This window comes from Microcebus murinus, chromosome 17 (assembly GCF_040939455.1).
Source record: "Microcebus murinus isolate Inina chromosome 17, M.murinus_Inina_mat1.0, whole genome shotgun sequence".
Taxonomy (NCBI): Eukaryota; Metazoa; Chordata; class Mammalia; order Primates; family Cheirogaleidae; genus Microcebus; species Microcebus murinus.
Genome location: NC_134120.1, coordinates 46,756,686 through 46,778,867, shown reverse-complemented (window position 1 = coordinate 46,778,867; position 22,182 = coordinate 46,756,686). Strand labels below are relative to the sequence as shown.

The 22,182-nt window shown below is 34.1% G+C and overlaps 1 protein-coding gene across 3 annotated transcripts in view; it reads right to left on the bottom strand.

Annotated features, from left to right (window-relative positions):
• Positions 1 to 22,182, bottom strand: part of ROCK1 (Rho associated coiled-coil containing protein kinase 1) — a 150,597-nt gene that overhangs the window by 63,407 nt on the left and 65,008 nt on the right. For 2 of the 3 annotated variants that reach the window (XM_012746163.3, XM_075993608.1), the window contains exons 7-12: positions 21,193 to 21,337; positions 20,753 to 20,891; positions 16,974 to 17,065; positions 7,594 to 7,753; positions 6,105 to 6,165; positions 2,856 to 2,944 (exon numbers count right to left, since the gene is read on the bottom strand). In XM_012746163.3, coding sequence (XP_012601617.1) covers positions 2,856 to 2,944; positions 6,105 to 6,165; positions 7,594 to 7,753; positions 16,974 to 17,065; positions 20,753 to 20,891; positions 21,193 to 21,337 — 686 coding nt within the window. The remainder of the gene's footprint in view (positions 1 to 2,855; positions 2,945 to 6,104; positions 6,166 to 7,593; positions 7,754 to 16,973; positions 17,066 to 20,752; positions 20,892 to 21,192; positions 21,338 to 22,182) is intronic. The other variant, XM_012746164.3, reaches the window with a different exon arrangement.

Genomic DNA, 22,182 nt, shown 5'->3' with positions numbered 1-22,182 from the left:
GATTAGAAATATGTTTATTTCCTATTGTTTAGAGTAGAACACTCACATTCCTTACTTTTTCATTTAACTAGTGTTTATTAACCTTTTTGTGTACCATGGAGCTCTTTGGCAGTCTGGTGAAGCCTATGGCCTTTTTTCAGATATTTTTAAAAACATTAAAAAAATACATATGATTAAAAGAAGCCAATTAAATTGAGATACGGTAATAAACTTTTAAAAATATGTATGATTCAGTAATATGTTTCTTTATTAATATATTAATTATATCATAAGATCTAGTGGCAGTAATTTCAAAGTAGTGATGAGCATAAATGACAGAGATAACTAACAACTGTAATATAATATCTGTAATTTCTACTGGTAATAAAAACTCATAGCTATTGCTATTAATTATGAGTTGCCGCCTATGATCAGAATTGAAGGAAATGCTAAATTTCAGTTATAAGTTAGAGAAAATATTTACTTTTCTCATTCAAGTGTAAGGACCTTGAATTCTATCTGTAGACCCTTTGGGGGAGTTTAGGGATCTCAAGTTAAGGATCCCTAAAGTTAAGGATCTCAAGTTAAGGATCCTCGTACAATACTTGCTACTACACAAAAATTAGACATTTAACCTTAAGTAAGTGAAGAGAAAGGTGCCATACATCAAATCAGTAAATGTACCATTTGGCAACTTGGGCAAAAATATGAGATGAATTAAAAGTGTATAATCTCCATTACAATTTGTTTTCTTCGGGTCAAAACATAATTCTAAGCTCCAAGCCTATGTATGCAAAGTTTTCACATGATGTCTCATCAAATATTTCATTCAGCATCTCCTAAAATGAACTTATTCCCTCTGCTCCACAATCCTACCCCCAACACAAATATGCTTCTCCTCCAGTAAATGACATCACCTAGGAAACATCCTTCACTCATCTTCCTCCTTAACCTCTATTTAGCTGAACAAATGCCAAGTGCTACCAATTTACCAGGAAGTTCTCTGTAAAGAGCATATTTTGGTAATTTCTTAGCTTGCCCAAAAAAGTCCCCTAAGATCTAGCCCCTGTGACCTTCCCAGCCACATTGCAGGCTTTTCTTTCCCTTGCATAATACTGACCAGGTAAGTTCTCACCTCAAGGCTCTCATAGATACCCATTCCCAGAACCCTAACACCTCCTTCTACTCTTCTCCTAGTAATTCTCATTGTCCCTTCTGGTTCTAGCTTTTTCTAATCTCTGACAAAATAGTATAAGGCATCTCCTGATATATTCTTGTATCGTTTTATTCTTCTCTCCAGCTTAATACATACCACACTTATTGACAATTACGATTTGTCTTCCTCACCAAATTACAAGCTCCATGTGGATAGGGGCTATGTTTCATTTTGTACTATATTGCTGGCAAGCACATTATCTGACACATTAACTGAAATTTTTGTTGAATAAATGAATGTTACCTAAAATGATTTGAATATACAGAATTAGACTACAATCAGTCCTAACTCAATCTGTATGTGGTGGTGGTGCTGGTGGTGATGAACTTCTAGACAAAAATTTGTTTTTAGCCTGCCCATTTATTCCAACCAAATTCTTCCAGCTCTTGCTTGAAGAAGAGGCTAGAGTAGGACAAGAAAAGCCAAATTTTTAAAAACAGCTAAATTTTTGTAGGATAAAGTGTCCAAACAAAGTTCTAGTGCATACACGAGATATACATTTTAGAAAGAATGTGTCAAACATTTGAACTTTCACAGGAAAATAAATGCAAATAAATTAAATAACACTCCACAATCCCTAGCACTAAATTTTTATTTAAAAACACAATTCACCAAGTTAATACAGTTTTAAAAGGTCTTGTCTCGTTTTATTTCCTTCAGGTTTTATATTTTCATAAGATTAATAGCCACTTTAGCAATTCTTATTTCTTCCTCAAATTGATCCCTACCACAACCATACTACCAGTTTGTCATTTGCCTTTTAATTTTGTTTAAAATACTTTTTAGATGTAGAATAGTCTCTACTCGGTTCCTCCCTTTATTTCTATATTTTATACTTAGAAACTCCTTCCAAATCCTGGAACAAGTTAATTATTTGTTGTATTCAAGTTTTATTTTTTAAGTTTGTACTATATACTTAGCTACATAATCTATCAGGAATAGTGTAGTAAGAATTTTATTTGTTTCCTGCCACCTGCTCTACCTGCCCTAGTCACAAAATAACCAGTTTTCCCAATTCTATTTGTTGACTACTTAATCTCTGTGTTAACTTTGTATTTCAATTATTCAATTCTATTCACTAAGAATATGATTATAAAAAATAATTGTTTATAATTAAGGAACTCAGCATTATTCTAGGTTATTTAAAATAAACTTGACTACCCTATATATTATAAATAAGTATGGTGTTATACTTATTAGACCCACAGGAAAACTATTCTGAGTTATTGCTCTAGAGAACCACAGTGGAAATTAGAAATGCTGCAACAAAAATTTAGCAAATTTTAATTTTCAACATTTTACATTTCAGAAAGAACCTTAATGTAAAAGAATGTGCCTTTTCAGTCAGATAATTAAACAAGGAGAGAAAAAACAATGAATCAGGCAACTAAGTGAATTAACGATATAGTTTTTTTTAAAGAATAATGATGGCCAGGAGCAACCGTACTTTAAATATTCTGAGGAAAATATGTTTATGACTAATGTCAACATAAATATTACTTGTCAACTCTAGCCAAGATACTCTTCATGAATGTACATTAGTAGTAACCTTTATGTTCTCATCTTCCATCTACTTTCAAGTGTTTGCAGAGCATAAAATTAAAATAAGTATTTGCTATACATAACTTTTAATATGAAATATATATAATTATATTCTCACCTGCACTTCTGCTCCATTTCATCTTTTAATTGCATTTCATTATGTAGCTGTTCTTCCAGCTTATAGATTGTTTTTTGCAAACTTTCCTGCTTTAATTAAAAAAAAAACAACAACTCATTCTACTAAGAATATTTGCAGAGAAATCAAAAATAGCAAGTTTATGTTACCATCTACACCTTTTTAGAAAATAATTATTTAGTTTAATCTTAGCCTTTTCTATTTGAAAAATTTAATTATTAATTTAATAAGCATTTTGTCAACATCTACTTATTAGTAGATGTTGTAGTAGCTATTAGTAGATTAGTAGATCAAGGACTGGGCTAAGCTTTAGCAATACCAAAATGGAAAAGATTTGGTCCCTGTTCTCAAAAATCAAATAGTTAAACAGACGGGGCAAAGGGAAATGGGAGGGTAAAAAGAACCTATAATGACCCAAAGACAAATACATAAAGTATTAGACTATAAAGTGATAAATGATAATAAAATTATATAGGGTGTTCTGAAGGACAGAAGGGGTCACTTTTAATTCTGCCAAAAACATATAATGCTTGAGACGAGACCTACAAGATGAGAGAAATTTACCAAGCAGAGAAGGTGGTAGAAGGAAGACATTTTAGCTAGAATGAAGAATGAGTCCAAAAGTGGGGAGATAGAAGAAAATATTAACATGATATATTGGAAAATGGGAAGAAATCGAGTACTACAGCAGAGCATAGAATATAATAGGGAAAAGTTCACATTAAATCTTAAAAAGTAAGTGAAACCATGATCCTTATATGTAAAAATAGGAGTTGGGGACTTTAAACTGTAAGCATTTTAAACAGGGAAATGACACAATATTGGCATCTCAGAAACATTACTCCAATAATAATAATGTGAATAAATTAGAGGACAGTGAAATTCTAGGAAAAGCAACCAGTTAAAAAGCTATTGAAACAGTTCAGGCAAGAGAGAATATGGATCTGATATAAGGCAGAACTTAGGGGAACAATAATTGAGCAGAAAAAGATCCTGCAAAGAGGACTGGAAAAATAAATAAATAAAACAAAATTTCAAAAGGTAGAAAGGGGGGAAAAAAAGCAAATAATGGGAACATAAAAGAGTTATAAAAGCTTGAAGTTTCAAAGAAGAAGCAATCAGCAAAGAAGAAAAATAAGGTAAGAGGACTGACAATTATTGTATTTGGCAATTGTAAAGTTGTTATTAGCATCTCTGCTGAAAGGTTTTCAAGGAAGGGTTGAAAATTAAATTAGGTGATTTTTGTACTTAATTCTAGGTAAATATAAATACTATACATAATACTAAATATAAATAAATAGTATTTATCCTTCCCTGTGATTTTATCAGAGCAAAAGATAAAATGTAGCTGTCAGTGACAGAAACTTACGGCAATCACCACTGAACAAAATCAGTCCAAAGAAAACACAAATCTTTTGAATATTTTTGAAGTCCTATATCTCTACTCCTACATACAAGTAATACAGTGAGAGCTGGGTTATAGCAACTCCTTATTGTTACCTTCCATAGGTCAAAGATGCTTTACTTTTAAAGATTTCTGAGCCCTTTTTAGCTATGTAACTTGCCAAACGGCTCCACCGGGATGAAAATTAAAAAAAGAAAGATGACTATAACAGCTAAAAGGTACTCAACAGTTCTTTCCCCCTTGTCTCACTTTCCCTTTCCATCACATGTTCTCTTACATTTAAGGGCAAATTATCAAAGAGAAAGAAAAGAATTATATTAATTTTTAAAAAACGGTTGCTACTTCCTGCTCTCCTGTTAAAAATATGTAGTCTATAGCACACAAAAAGTTCAAAGAATGCTCTAAGAATGGACAGATTCCTGAGATTTTTCAGAAAAGTCATGGTTAACCCAAAGGATCTTCGCAAATGTTAGCAAGTAAGATTTTTTCTTTTTGTCTTATGAACACAGGCTATATAAACAATAGAAAGAACTCGAAACTAAAACTTATTTCCTAGAGTAATTTACTTCTCAGTGGACAAATTAGATGATGCTCACTATAATGCATATTCTCCATTTCCCCACTCCCTTCCAGCCTTGGAGATCCATCCTCTGTTCTTCTTTGCCTTAAAACCTACAGACTGCATTACCTGGGCTCTGTTGCCCTATGATGTTAAGGTTGGTTTCAGTCCACAGGAGATAACAACAGGAAGTCAGAAGGTAGAGAAAAGAAATATTCACTCTCCCCACACCCTTCTTGCTTTACTGTGGTTCTGGCTGCATTTCCTTCACCACTGTACCAAACTGGCTCTATTGTGGTTCTGGCAGTGTTCTATGTCCTATGTTCCTCTTCTATGATGCCAGGCCTTCTGTGAGCTATAAGATTTTCTCTCCTTGCCCCTTCAGTATAGGGACAGTGGCTTCCTACTGTTCTTAATCAGTAGGTGCTTTAGCATCTTTTATTGTTCCCCTTTACTGATGTTTATAATATGCTAATCATCTCATTATTAAACTCTTTTCATTTAACAAATGCATAAACAAATTGTGGTATATATGTGCGATAGAGTATTGTTCAGCCTTAAAAAGAAAGGAAATTCTGACATACATTATAACAGGGAATGAACCTTGAAGACATGCTAAATGAAATAAGCCAACCACATAAGGACAAATATTATATGATTCCATTTATATGAGGTGCCTAGAATAAATTCATTGAGACAGAAAGTGGAATAGAGCAGTGGCTACCAGGACCTTGGCAGGATGGTGGTGAAACGAGGAGCTGTTATTTAACGGGTACAGATTTTTAGTCTGAGATGATGAAAAAGTTCTAGAGATGGATGATGCCAATGGCTGTATAACTATGTGAAGGTGCTTAACAGCACTGAACTGTACACTTAAAAATGATTAAAATGGTAAATTTCATGTTATATATATTTTACCACACACACACAAAACTCTTTTCATTTAAATCTTTTAAATGTTATCCGTTTTCCTGTTAAGACTCTTAATGATACACTGATTTACCATATATTCCCAATTCCAAAGATTAAAAATATGACCACTGTCAATCTGTGCAGCAATTTAGAGTTTACTCACTGCCTCACATATATTACTCCATTTGATATTCAAGGAAAAAATCAGACTGGAGAGGAGAAAGTATATAAAAATGCCATAAAAATCTAAGTCCACTAACTATACTTTCATAAGTATTACATAAGTTTACTCAATATCATGTATACATTACCTACAAAACAATCTTTAAAAAACTAACAATAAGAAAACACCTACCAAACTTTTATCCACATTGGAACTAGTTCTGTTATCATTAGGATTTGCTGAAGGTAAGTATCTAGAGGAAAGAAAAGTTTAAAAAGAAAACAATCAAAAAACTCTTTAATTACCAATAATAACCAATAACAAATATTACATGCCTATTTTATGTTCAGTATTATATTAGCTCTATTTATTAAAAATTAAGTACAGGTTTATAATTATTTTAGAAACATAATTCAGAAATGATACATGTATTAAATGAATTCCCCAGTTAGGTCTGAAGTAGCAGCCTATAATCATATTTAGTAATCCTACAGCAAAACATATGAATATTCATACCAAATAGGATAAATAAAAGCCACAAATAGTTTCAACATCAGCTATAATAACCTCAAATTTAATAATTAGTCCAGCAAATTAATTATCTAATACCACCTCAATGGAGTATAGTTTGGTTACAAGTACATATTTTTGAGGTAATTCAAAAACAATATTAATATTAGATTTAACACATCCAATAAGTGTTGCCATATGGTTCACTATATTATAACGGTCTGGTAATTTGTTTAAATTTCTACTGTGTAGTACTTACCAACCTATATTATATAATTTATCCATTTTCTCACTAGTATGTGAGCGCCTCAAGAGAAGGTACTATATCTTATTCATCCTTCTCCATGCACCTTGGTGCTTAGTATAAACCTGACAAAGAGTAAGTTATCAAATATATCTCTTGAATGAATGAATGCTCAGTACACTAAAATAATGTTAAATGTTTAACTTATATCAAGTACATTTGAAAAGACTAAAGCAAATATTAGCTCATAATGGTAATAACAGCTAACATTGAGTACTTACTCCATGCAAAGCACTGTTCTAAGTGGTTTACTGTGTTTTGATTTACTTAATTTTCATAACAACCCTACAAGGCAAGTATTATCATCATCATCATCCCTAGTTTTGAAGAAATGGAGGCATAAAGGGTTAAATTTATTTGTTCAATGTCACAGTATAGATTAATATTACATTTTATAATACATGGTGAATTCATTAAATGGGTTTTGGGAAGAATCATTTAATTTCTCAAAAGCTAAAAATTATAGGACTTTGATAGCATCAATATCATGACGCTGATAGTGCTAGCAAAGTTTATATGTTGTTCTGAAATGTATTATAAACTGTAACTATTTAGATAACAATATGAACTGAAGTATCAATATTAATAGCATCTTTTGAGTTATTAATTATTATACCTTGAGGATATATAGCATATAATTTAGCAAAGAATTCTGAAAAATAATATCCTGAACATAGGTGAATTTGAAAAAAATGAAATACTAAAATACTAAAATATCATGCATCAGTGAAAAATGGTATTACTATAAGATTTATCTTTATATGCCATTAAACCTACTTTTAAATGATTTTTAGGTGTCCCTAAAAAAATAATATGAATACAACAAAATCATCACCTACTCCTAAAATCGCCATTTAGCATACTTACCTACGATTGCTATAATATGTAAACCCTACAAAGGGTAGCTGATTGCCAACAAAAGCTTTAGGAATAGGGAATGTTTCTTCATCTCCTTTGTCTTCTTCCAAGTCATCAAAATTACTAGTATCAATGTCACTACTTAAATCAGGTACAACTGGTGCTACAGCTAAAAACAGAAACAAAATTAGATTCATTTCAAATTTAATATACAAATAAAATGAAGCAAAAATTCCATACCAACTACTGATGGTTTCTCTCTTATAAATAGCTTACAAACCACAAATTGCACAGGAGTGGAATCCTATTATATACTAAGCTTTACTAGGATTAAAAATTGACTGATATTGAACACTATGTAACTCCAGAAAATAATTATCTTTAAAATCACCTATAATTATCTATACCTCAAGTTTAACTTGTATATTACAGATCAAGTATTATTAAGGTTTATTTTAGAATGCACAAAGGTATAAAAGATACAAAAGCATCTGGGGCTAGAAATGACTTTTCAGAAACTAGAGATAATAAACTGTACTTTAAAAAGTTGGTTAGTTTCAAATATATTAATAGTACAGGCAGTCCCCAGGTTATCAAGGAGACATGTTGCTGAGAACATCTTTAGGTCAGATTTATATGTGACTCATTTAGATGTAACTGACAATAATAACAATACTATAATGGCTCATGTGGTAAGAATAATATGGTATAATATTATAGTAATAATAATAATAACACCCCTGTACTGTAATAGTAAGTTACAAAAACGATTGTGTTCTTCCTTTAGTTCGAACAAACAGAACATAAAAACAAACTCATACAAAAATTTTAGGTAGGAGATAAGAAAAACTTCAAAAAAGAATATTAAAGGTTAACACTCACCTAATATTACATCAATGCTAGGCTAATAAGAATATTACACTTATTTTGATCTTCCAACCAATAATAACCTTTCCATTTCAATAATGAATCCATTATGCTGCTTAGTTAATAACTGATGCATTCATTGGAGCACTGCCTTTCATATGTTCCATTATTTCACTTTATCTATTTCAATTGCTCTGATACTCCTGCTACTGAAGGCTAATGCTTTCTCAATGAATGATGGCATCTGGCCTTTCTCTGAATGCTTAATTATTTCTACTTTTGTTTCCATTGTAATCACTCAAGTAGACTCACAGTGGACTTTCGCTTTGGAGGCATGGTCATAAGGGTAAACACAGACTCACAAAATCAAATTAAAAAGTTAACACGAAAGTGATGCTGCATGTAAGTAACCATATAAACAATGAGAGGAGCTGCTAGCATAAAGATGCTGTGCCAACGAACCACTTATGCCATGCAGTTTGCTTACATGCGTGGGAGAAACTAGTTTCTGAATTATTAATTTAATTATTTATCATCCTTATGGGGAGCCTTGGGAGCCTGTTTTCTAAGTACAGAATGTCATAAGTTGGGTCATCCATAACCTGGGGACTGCCTGTGGTTTTTTTGTTAATCTGCTCTATAGGAAACCAAAAATCAAGGTTACTTCTTAGTTTCCTGGATATAGTAATTTGGTACTGAAATACTTTACTCACTTAGAATGATCAATACTCCTCCCTGCCCCACTTCAACATTCAATATCTCCATAAGATTAAGCCACAAGGAGCAAAGGATTTTGATTTATATTTTCTTTTCAGACTGGCTACCTCCAAAATGGAGCTTTCAGGGATCAATTCAGTGAGGCATTTATGATATAGTTGTTAGGAAAAAAGGGGAGGGATACAAAACATGGACATACCGTGTTTCCCATAAAATAAGACCTACCCATAAAATAAGCCCTAGCAGGATTTCTAAGCATTTGCGCAAATAAGCCCTACCCCGAAAATAAGACTAGTGATGGGTGTGGCTACGCAGCATATCTGTACAACCCATGCATTTCGTCACAAAACGGTAAAGATGACGAGCAGCCCTTCTCATTTGCCCTATGAGAACTCTATTGCTCGACATGAGAGATTGGGGCCAATGGTTCTAAAGGAAGTAGAGTTGCAAAAAATTCAGGATGGAGTTCAGGGTTTGGAGAGTTATGATGATGTTCCAGAAGACGACGACTTAACTGTATTTGAATAAATACAGACTGTTGTACTGTACTTAAAAAAAATAACACATCCCCTGAAAATAAGCCCTAGAATGTCTTCTTGAGGAAAAATAAATATAAGACCCTGTCTTATTTTCGGGGAAACATGGTAGTATCTTCAAGAATTATAATCTTTGGCCGGGCGCTGTGGCTCACGCCTGTAATCCTAGCTCTTGGGAGGCCGAGGCGGGCGGATTGCTCAAGGTCAGGAGTTCAAAACCAGCCTGAGCAAGAGCGAGACCCCGTCTCTACTATAAATAGAAAGAAATTAATTGGCCAACTGATATATATATAAAAAAAAAATTAGCCGGGCATGGTGGCGCATGCCTGTAGTCCCAGCTACCTGGGAGGCTGAGGCAGAAGGATCACTCGAGCCCAGGAGTTTGAGGTTGCTGTGAGCTAGGCTGACGCCACGGCACTCACTCTAGCCTGGGCAACAAAGCGAGACTCTGTCTCAAAAAAAAAAAAAGAATTATAATCTTGATGCATAAAAAGTCTTACAAATACTTAATAATATGTGAGAACTCTTAAATATTCATAATATAGGATAAAATACAATATGATACTAATACTACTAATATCTTCTTTCAGAGCTTGAATATGTTACAAGGAGTACATCTAAACTAAATTTTAAGAAAAATGTTTTTATGGAATCTCAAGGGATCCCAAATACTCAAACGATTTTGAGAAAAAAGTTTGTTGGAAGACTCATATTTGTTGATTTTCAAACTTACTACAAAGCTACAGTAATCTTAAGAGTGTGGTACCAGCATAAGGACAAACATATACATAGCAACAGAGAGCCCAGAAATAAACTCTCACATATATGGTCAAATGATTTTCAACACAAGGGGCCAACACCACTCAATGGGGAAAAGGACAGTCTTTTCAACATATGGTGCTCAGACAACTGGATATCCACATACAAAAGAATGAAATTGGATTTCTACTATACACCACAATAAAAATTAACTCACAGTGGGTCAAAGACCTAAATAAACATGAATAGCTAAATCTATAAAATTCTTAGGAAAAAAACATATTGGAAAAGGCCAAGAAACATATGAAAAAATGCTCAACATCTCTAATCATCAGGGAAATGCATATCAAAACCACAGTGAGATATCACTTAACTCCAGTGAGAATGGCTTTCATCAAAAAGTCCCAAAACAGGCCGGGTGCGGTGGCTCACGCCTGTAATCCTAGCACTCTGGGAGGCCGAGGTGGGCGGATTGCTCGAGGTCAGGAGTTCGAAAACCAGCCTGAGCAAGAGCGAGACCCCGTCTCTACTATAAATAGAAAGAGATTAATTGGCCAACTAATATATATAGAAAAAATTAGCCGGGCATGGTGGCACATGCCTGTAGTCCCAGCTACTTGGGAGGCTGAGGCAGCAGGATTGCTTGAGCCCAGGAGTTTGAGGTTGCTGTAAGCTAGGCTGACGCCATGGCACTCACTCTAGCCTGGGCAACCAAGCAAGACTCTGTCTCAAAAAAAAAAAAAAAAAAAGTCCCCAAACAAATGTTGACATGGATGCAGAGAGATAGGAACACTCATACACTGCTGGTGGGACTGCAAACTAGTACAATTTCTATGGAAAGTAATATGGAGATACTTCAAAGAACTAAAAGTAGAACTATCGTTTGATCCAGCAATCCCACCATTGGATATTTACTCAAAGGAAAAAAATACCTTCTATAATAAAGACATCTGCACTTGAATGTTCATAGCCACACAATTCACAATTGCAAAGATGTGGAAACAACCCAAGTGTCCATCAATTCATGAGTGAATTAATAAAATGTGGTATATGTATACCATGGAGTATTACTCAGCCATAAAAATGATGGAACTAATACCTCTTACACTATCCTGGATGGAGCTGGAGCCCATTCTTCTAAGTGAAGTATAACAAGAATGGAAAAACAAGCACCACATGTATTCACCATTAAATTAGTACTAACTGATCAACACTTAATGTGCATAAATAGAGGTTAACATTCATAGGGTGCTGGGCAGGTAGGAGGTGGGAATGGGTAAATTTACACCTAATGGGTGTGGTGTGTGATGTCTGAGAGTTAGGCACACTTGTAGCTCTGACTTGGGTGGTACAAAGGCAATATATGTAACCAAAGTGTTTATTTATATCCCTGTAAAGTTCTTTTAAAAAAAAAAAGAAAGAAAGAAAACAAAGGGGAAAAGCTTCATGACTATAGATTTGGCAATGATTTCTTGACTAAGACACCAAAAGCACAGCCAACAAAAGAAAAAACAAACTGAACTTCATCAAAATTAAAAACTTTTGTGCATCAAAATACTATCAACAGTGAAAAAATAAGCCAAAGAATGGAAGAAAATATTTTCAAACCATGTATCTGATAAGGGATTAATACCAGGATATATAAGGAAAGCCTACAACTCTACAACAAAAAATCTAAACAATGCAATTCAAAAATGGTCAAAGGGCTTGAATAGAAATTTCTCAAAAGATATGCAGATGGCCAATAAGCACACAAAAAGATGGTTAGCTTCCCTAGTCACTAGGGATATGCAAACCAACTTCGCATCCATTAGGATGGCTACTATAAAAAAAAAAGCAAAAACACAGAAAACAACAAGTGTTGGGAGAAGATGTGGAGAAACTGGACTCATGTACATTGCTAGTGGGAATATAAACTAGTGCAGCCACTCTGCGTAACAGTATGGTGCCTCCTCCAAAACACTAAACAGAATAATCACACGATTCAACAATTCCACTTCTAGGTATATACTCAAATGAACGAACTATAAGGATATTTATGGAAATATCTCTATATAATATTCATATGGACATAAATATCCATAATATAATTTGGATTATATTATCACTTAACAAAAGAGTTTTAAGTTAGGGATGACAAAAAAGTTAGGGACATACATAGTAGTGGTAATGGTTGTGAAAGAATGTTAATGTACTTAATGCCATGGAATTTTAGGTTTAAAATAGCTAATATGGAAATTTTATGTTATGCATACTTTATCACAACAAAGAGATCACTTTTTTAAAGTTTACTTAAAAAAAAAAAAAGAATCCATTATAATGATGAGAAAATCTAAACTCCTAAGTTAAAGCACCCTGAAACTTGCTAGGCCTAACTTCTTTCTTTCTTTCTTTCGAGACAGGGTCTTGCTCTGTTGTCCAGGCTAGAGTGCAGTGGCATCACGATAGCCTACTGCAACCTAAAACTCCTGGGCTCCAGTAATCCTCCTGCCTCAGCCTCCTGAGTAGCTGGGACTAGAGGTGTGCACCACTACGCCAAGCTGAGCCCTAAATTCTTTATTCATGAAGCCTACATTGGTAATCTCTCTCGTAAGAATGTAAAATTCAAAGAGAGAGGGTACTAGCTGATTAATCCACACAACCCACAATAATATATATGTGTATACAATGAGTTTTGTTTTTAATTAAACTGAAAACTTAACTATATGAGCTTACAGAAGTGTTATCACTGTTAGCATCTTGCCTATAAACTATAGGTGGATTAAGTAATGCCAATATCTTACTTCAAATGAGATAATAAATGGCAAAGTGTTTTAGAAATCACATTATATTTAATACAATATTACTAATAATGTAGTAAATGTGCAATAAATATGTAATAAATGTCATAATTTTCTTTTCCTCCAAAATTTAACTGCCAACAAGTGTCAATTCCTTACATCTCTGATCTGTGTAATATTGAACAGGTGAAAATCTTTAAATAGTACATGGCATTCCAAAGATCAAAGGCTATGGAGTCAAAATAGACTTAGATATGAATCCTGACATTGCCATTTGCTCACAGTTATGACCTGTAGCAAGTTATTTGGGTCTTTTCATTTCTTTTGTCTTCTATCTTTAATCTAACTCATGTCACCCTTCAATTTTATCTCAAATGAGTAGAGAAATAATTTTACAATCTTAATACTTCGTGCCTCTAAATTAGGATGAACAAGACCAGGAAGCTCATAGAAATTTTGTCAAAAATCAAGCTATTTTGTATCCTGCTCCCATATCACCAAGGAACATAAGGTGAACATTAATGGCCACTGTAACTTGCAAACACTTAAGTGGTAAAACTACCAAAAAAACTATTGTTTGCATAAGAAAGCAATTTTGCCAAAGAAAACAGAATGTCAAAAAAATTAAAAGGAATTATAAGTGTTATATAATTTTAAAAAATTTAGCAGGTCAGAAAGGTCTGTTCAGAATAAAAGAATTCTTGGTATTTTAGGGGTGGGAAGTGAAGAAGGGGTAGGAAGAGGGAAAGAACAATAAGTTCTAAGACTTCAATTTTCTTTCTTTTTTTCAATAACCACAAAGCAAAACCATTAGAATTAGAAAATCCCATAAAATATTTATAAGTATGCTAAATCTAAATATACTATAATAAAACCACAGATAACAATATAGATCTTAAAAAGATACAGAAGTGATAATACTAATAAAATTACATAAGGATGCTAATAGAAAATCTTTAAAATATAAATAAAATTTGTTTGATTGAAATCAATGAAGTAATTAGTTTGTTTTTTCCACAAATAAGAGCAGTTACACCAAGGAGGTATGGCAATACAATAAAAGGCCATTGAGATGGACTCCCCAGTTCCTTAAGACTATGGGCTCTATAAGGGAGAAAACTTTTGTTTGATCACTGCTGTTTTCCCAGTCCTGAAACAGAAAAATGTTCAGCACATAATAGGTGTTCAATAAATATTTGTTACTTCCTCTCCTAATTAATTAGTTTTTCAATGTATAAAAGGAAATATATCCTCTCTACTTTTCAAGGTGATTTACTGTGTGGTTACTCCACGGAATTTATGCATTACCTAGCTTTGTTTGAAAAAGAATTTAAAGGCTGGGCGTGGTGGCTCACGCCTGTAATCCTAGCACTCTGGGAGGCCAAGGCGGGCGGACTGCTCGAGGTCAGGAGTTCGAAAACCAGCCTGAACAAGAGTGAGACCCTGTCTCTACTATAAATAGAAAGAAATTAATTGGCCAACTAATATATATAGAAAAAATTAGCCGGGCATGGTGGCACATGCCTGTAGTCCCAGCTACTTGGGGGGCTGAGGCAGCAGGATTGCTTGAGCCCAGGAGTTTGAGGTTGCTGTGAGCTAGGCTGATGCCATGGCACTCACTCTAGCCTGGGCAACAAAGCAAGACTCTGTCTCAAAAAAAAGAAAAAGAATTTAAAGCAATACAAAGTATACTTTGTATTTTCTTCAATCCCCTTTAAAATTGTTTACATATTTATAATCATATTTGTATGTTTTCGGCCTTCTTAAGCTTTACTAAGAATGTAACTTGAATAAAAACACAAAGCTTTTCCATGTAACCTTTTTTTTTTGAGACAGAGTCTCGCTCTGTTGCCCAGGCTAGGGGTACCATGACGTCAGCGTAACTCATAGCAATCTCAAACTCCTGGGCTCAAGCCATCTTTCTGCCTCAGCCTCCTGAGTAGCTGAGACTACAGGCACACGCCACCATGCCCAGCTAATTTTTTCTATTTTTAGTAGAGATGGGGTCTCGCTCTTTTTCTGCCTGGTCTCCAACTTCTGACCTCAAGCAATCCTCCCACCTCAGCCTCCCAAGAGTGCAGGATTACAGACACGAGCCACCATGTCCTGCCATCCATGTAACCATTTGTCTCACTCTCTATTCATCTGTTTGTCTTGCAATAATTTCTCTTGCAGCACAAAGACAATAATCATGTCACATTTACTTATGAAGAGGAGGAAGCTCCTTATTTCCTAGTATAACTGTTACTAAATTCTCCCAAGGTCAAGCTGCTCCTGTCGCTTCTTTAGGCGGATGGTCATTCAATGACAATTTTTGTTGTGGTATAATTTCTTAATTTCCAGAAGAATTTATTCCTCCCATTCCTTTCTTAGACAATTTATAGCTTAGCACAATGTATGCACTATACTTGAAGGCAATATAACTGTACCTTTAAAATATTTGATAACTAGAATGCTTCATCAATTTTAGCAAATCTACATAATCTATTTCACCAGAATTAATAAGACTTTTTCTTTCATAAAAGAACTGTCCCTCACTATCAACTAGATAGGCAGTCCTTAAGACAAATAACTAATTTGTAACAGTTTCTAAAACTCCATAGCTGAGTTCATTTTCCATTATTACTATCCATTGCTCTTGCTATGGCAGTAAGCTAGAGGCTGGTATACACTATTCTTTTTCTGATAATTTAACAGGGAAAAAATTCCCCGAGACTTCCAGTGAGGAAAAGATGAATTCCTTATCATGCAAGTCCACAAAGATGATGGGAATCTCTGGTGCTATGATAATTTTGATTCAGCTATGTTGTACAAGGTTTTCTATAAATCCATAATTTTAACGTTGTTTTTAAAAAAATAATGTTCCAAACTGACTGAAAATCAATTTCTTACATACTATTTTCATTTCTGAATTGTATGTTCCAAAAGCCTCATGAAATCAATTATACTACAATTTCCTATATCCTCGCAAATAGAATTAAATTGAATTTTGGTATTTATTAATAATAGAAGCTCCTCATATTTTAGGCTTTAATAAAAACAACAGAATAACTTGTCTTTTCACAACAAAAATTTTAATTTCATTACCCGCTACTTATTGACTCCTCAATAATGAGATAACTAAAGTCTCAAAAAAAAAAAAAAAAGCAATTCAACAAAGATCAAAAATCAAATTATGACTGCTAATCCTAAATCCATTACATTTATATTTCATCTTGATATCTATTTTTTTTAGACAAGGTCTCGCTCTGACTCCCAAGCTAGATATAGTGCAGTGGTGTCATCACAGCTCACTATACCCTCAAACTCCTGGTCTCAAGTGATTCTCCCTCCTCAGCCTCCTAAGAAGCGGGGATTACAGGCTCGTACCAGCACGCCTAATGTTTCTATTTTTTTTTTTTAGTAGAGACAAGGTCTCGCTCTTGCTTAGGTTGGTCTTGAACTCCTGGCCTCAAGCAATCCTCCTGCCTCATCCTCTCAGAGTGCTAGGATTACAGGTGTGAGCCACCGTGCCTGGCCCATCTTGATATCTTGAGTGGGATATAACAGTAGCAGCAGTACAATTTTCCCAATATAACAAAAAGTCTCTCTTTAACTAAGTCAAGACAATTCCCATCCAGTATTTGTGTGCTTCTGATATACACAAGTATTTAGCAAGGTAACTTCAACAGACTATTTACCACAACTACTTTCAAATATTCACTATAACATGCAAGAAAAAATAACTTACTGTCTCGAAGTGTTTCCCAAGCCCACTGGTCATTTTTGAAGAACAGATGTCGTTTAATTTCTTCTACTCCATTTCGTCCTAATCTCACTTCTCTGAATAGAAAAAGAAGGAAAAAGTAATTAGTCATTTAAGATTTTATTATAACCTGTCCAGGTTTATTTGCAAGCAGAATGCTAAATCTGTACAGGATGACAAATACAGTTCTAAGTCATCTTGAAATTATATTATTTTCAGCTCAAATAGAAAACAGTTGAAGAGAACATTAAAGAATTTTTAAAAAGAAAACTAAAGAAAAAATATATAAAACTATAGATCTATTGATACTCCATGCCTTCTATTAACAACGAAAATCCATATGAATCATCACCTTGCTTCATAAGCATAATGAATAAAGCACAAAGCATTTTCTTGACCATTTATTTTTCCACAGTGGTAAAGTTATGCTTCTTCTTTTTTCCAACCAATACTTTTTACTTTGGTAGCGACAACAGACGCTACCAGAAACTCCAGAAATATATTTAAAATTTTCATTTTATAATCTATTAAATATTTCTATTAAATATTTATAATCTATTATTTTTTTTTTCTTTTTCTTTTTTTTGGGGACAGAGTCTCACTCTGTTGCCCGGGCTAGAGTGCCATGGCGTCAGCCTAGCTCACAGCAACCTCAAACTCCTAGGCTCAAGCAATCCTACTGCCTCAGCCTCCCAAGTAGCTGGGACTACAGGCATGCGCCACCATGCCCGGCTAATTTTTTCCATATATATTAGTTGGCCAATTAATTTCTTTCTATTTATAGTAGAGATGGGGTCTCGCTCTTGCTCAGGCTGGTTTTCGAACTCCTGACCTCGAGCAATCCGCCTACCTCGGCCTCCCAGAGTGCTAGGATTACAGGCGTGAGCCACCACGCCCGGACGATTTTTCTTATTATTTACAAAATTCAGAGCTTTCACAGGACAAGTTACTGATAATGGGCCTCTTTTTGGTGAGCACAGAGATAAAGTTTCTAAAAATGTGACTTAAGTTGAAGTGGAAAGAGGAACTTTCCTTTTGTTTGCTGGCAGTATTTATAAATAATGAGAATACTCTGAATTCTAAATTATTTTTTTAAGTTAAAAGATAAATTGGTTTAGACAAGTGATACCTTCTCAAAGAAGCTTTCATGAACTTTCCCAGAGCGGATTAGAAAACCTCTCCACTGTTGTCTGACACACAGTACTTATGGTATTTATTAGGTCATTTTAATGGTAATTATTAGGTCATTAAATATGAAATGTTCGATTTTAAACCAAAAGTTTAGTTTATAATATCTCAAACAAGAAGTAGTGCAATTAATCAAATCACATGCCTAAACTATTGACACAGTTTAGCCATCTTTGTTTTTTTTTTTTTGAGACAGAGTCTCACTTTGTTGCCCAGGCTAGAGTGAGTGCCGTGGCGGTCAGCCTGGCTCACAGCAACCTCAATCTCCGGGGCTCAAGCAATCCTTCTGCCTCAGCCTCCCGAGTAGCTGGGACTACAGGCATGCGCCACCATGCCTGGCTAATTTTTTGTGTATATATTTTTAGTTGGTCAATTAATTTATTTCTATTTTTGGTAGAGACGGGGTCTCGCTCAGGCTGGTTTTGAACTCCTGACCTTGAGCAATCCGCCCGCCTCGGCCTCCCAAAGTGCTAGGATTACAGGCGTGAGCCACCACGCCCGGCCAGTTTAGCCATCTTAATGGGAGCTTGCTTATGCTAGCAGCAAAGAGGCCTGGAGAGTGAGTGGTGATGAAATCACAAAAGGCATTTTCCACAGCTTGTTGAGAAATGAGTATTTTTCCTTGCAAGAAGTAGTCCAAAGCCTGGAAGATGTGGCAGTCAGATGGCACAAGATCTAGTAAATACAGTGGTTGACAGAGAGTTTTCAACTCCAGCTTCTGTAAGGTTGTGCAGTATTGTTTTTTGTGATGTGTTCTTGCAAGATTGGCCTGTCTCTATTGAACAATGTTGGCTGCTTAATTGCAAGCATGCTCAGCAATTTGTCCACTTGGTTGCAGCAAACATCCATTGTAATCGATTGACTAGATTTCATGAAGCTGTAGTGGATAATATGAGCACTGGACCACCAAACAGACACCATTAGCTTTTTCTGATGAATATTTGGTTTGGGACTGTTTTTGCACTTCATCTTTATCCAACCATTGTGCCAAACACTTGCAATTGTCAAAAAGAATCCATTTTTCATCACACATAATATGTGCAAAACTGGTTCACCTTCATGTCATGACAGCAAAGAAACGCAAGTTTTGAACGATTTTTCTTCTGATGCTTGTTTAATTCATGCGGAACCCATCTATCCACCACCTTCTTTACCTTTGCCCATTTGTTTCCATTGCTCCAAAATTGTTGGACTAGTAATGTCAAACCTTGCTGCTAATTCACACATAGATTGAGATGAATGTGCTTCCACTATAGCTTTCATTATCCACCTTGGTCTCAGGTCACTCACATGGCTCATTTTCAAGATGAAAATCACTGAAATAGAACTTCTCAAACCATCGCTGTACTACTGTGCATTCACTAGCCACATACTTCCCAAACACTTCATTGATATTTCAAGCTGTCTGCACTACACTGATTCCATAATAGAATCCATACTCAAAAATAATACGAATTTTGGACTATGGTTTCACAAAAATTGCTCTTAAAAAATTGTGAAGTGTCAAAGAGAAATGTCAGAGATAACAACTGTCAAACTTTGTACTTAAGGAAATCGGACATTCCATACTTAATAACCTAAATATTTTTCTGTACTATAAATATCTGATTTGCTTGTCTAATGATCCCAAACGGCTATGAGGTCTTTCAGAAAAGGGGCTGTGTATCTTGCTCTCTTCTATATTTCTAGCACTAATACACAGGATAGTATAGCTCTTTATATTAAAATGTAAAAGTTTGAAAAATTATACTTTCTTTCAAGCTCTAAAGGATATAATAAAGGAAGATAAAGTTAATTTTAATTAAAGTGAATCTTGAATTGAAACATATTTAAAAGTACTAGGCTTCCTTACTATTTAAATAAATAATATATAATCATAAACATTGAATGTAATCTTACAAATTCACTAGTTCAGTTTTTAAATTTCAAAAGTAAACCATAAGGGTATACATGCCATTTTTATTTCAAAAACATACATGTACATACATTTATAAAAATGCTTGCTGTATCTGGAAGATACAACACCAATGACTATGTCTAGAAGAAAGGAAGTGGGAAATATATACTTTCTTATAGCTTTATACTATTTATTTTAACCAGTATATACTGTATATCATCAAATCTAAAATGGCATAAATTAGATGTATCATCATTTTTGTATCACTAGGGAAAAAAAGCTCTCCATTAAATTAATACATACCATCGGTTGTGAGATGTATTCTGATTTCAGAGATGTTAACATATTTTTAAAAATTTTAGACTACATAAAATACACTATCATTTTTATAATTAGCCAGGTTAATAATTAAACAACAAAAGAAAAAAATTATCTGGTTTGGGCATCAGCCAAGACTATATATTTATCCCAATTTCTTTGGTACAATAAGCAAGTCAAGATCCAGAAAAAATATCCAGAATAACACAAAATTATATCAGGTTTAACTGTCATGAACAATTTTTGGAATTATTACATTCTAATAATTCACATGTAGGAGCTCAGATACAGACCTTAAAAACTGAGTGACAAGATGAGAAGTTCTTAGAATTAATAGAAATTCAATGTTAAAATTATTTACCTGTCAGTAAGGAAGGCACAAATAAGATTTTTTGCTTCTTTTGATATGTCATTATCATCAGGGAAGGTAAGTGAATTTTTATGGTTCATAATCTTACTATAAGTCCCAACCAGAGAATCTGCATAAAAAGGTGTATCACCTGAAAATTTGATAGGGAAAACAAAAGCAAAATAAAATACATTTGAAAAAAATCTGTTTCAAAGAAAGTCAAACATTAAGTATGTGTTAAACTAAAAACATATACTTAACATAAAAAAGAACACATCACAAACTTGCTCTAAGCCTCTAAACACCTTTTAAAAACATATACAAAGCAGGTTTAGATCATATTTATTTCCTACAAAATCAACATTGCTTAATGTAATAAGTATTATATTAGAAGAAGCCAACTGGTGAGTTTTGAGAACTATATTAGAGAAATAAAATCCTCCTTTACTCACCTACAAGCATTTCATATAAAAATACGCCAACTGACCACCAGTCACATTCTCTTCCATAATAACCATCACCACCTTGAGATTTTAATACTTCTGGGGAAATATAATCAGGTGTTCCAACTGCTGTATCACATCGTACCATACCTTCCTAAAAAGAGTGGCAGGTCAAGTTCTGAATTAGAATATAAAGTCTCAATTATTTAAAATTTCTTTCTTCTTAATATAATCTGTAGAACTCCAAATCTTTGGGCTATAACTATCACATCATATCAAACCTTAATGCAAACTTGACAAAAGCTAACACGGCTTAATTATATATATATACTATTACACAATATATTCATAATATATACATATATACTGCATAATGAGAACCAGTGATTTTTATTTTGTAATAATAGTCACTAGAAAGACATATTGCCACCATTTATTATTCCTCCAGTTATGTCAATATTGTGATCTCATTTTAACTGCAGAAAACAAGTACATAAGCCAAGGCAAACAGATTCAGGGGCTGATAGGATGGGGCATTTTGTAACTTATTAATATAAATGCTGACATCATCTTTTTTTACTAAAATATCTGTTCGTGAAGAACACATGCAAAATTAACTGTACAAACATAAAATGGGGAAATGTGTATGGGGAAAGAGCGTAACAGTGTTAAGCACACTGAATCTCTGTCTGATAAGTATTTTATTTTTTAAATTTAGAGACAGTCTTACTCTGTTGCCCACGTTGTAGTATGGTAGCATAATAATGGCTCACCACAGCTTCCAACTCCTGGGCTCCAGTGATCTTCCTGCCTCAGCCTCCCTAGTAGCTGGGACTACAGACATGCACCACCATGACTGGCTAACTTTTTTTTTGTAGAGACGGGGTCTTATTATGTTGCCCAGGCTGGTCTCAAACTCCTGGCCTCAAGCAGTCTTCCCACCTCAGCCTCCAAAAGTACTGGGATTACAACCACTGTGCTGATCTGATAATGCATTTT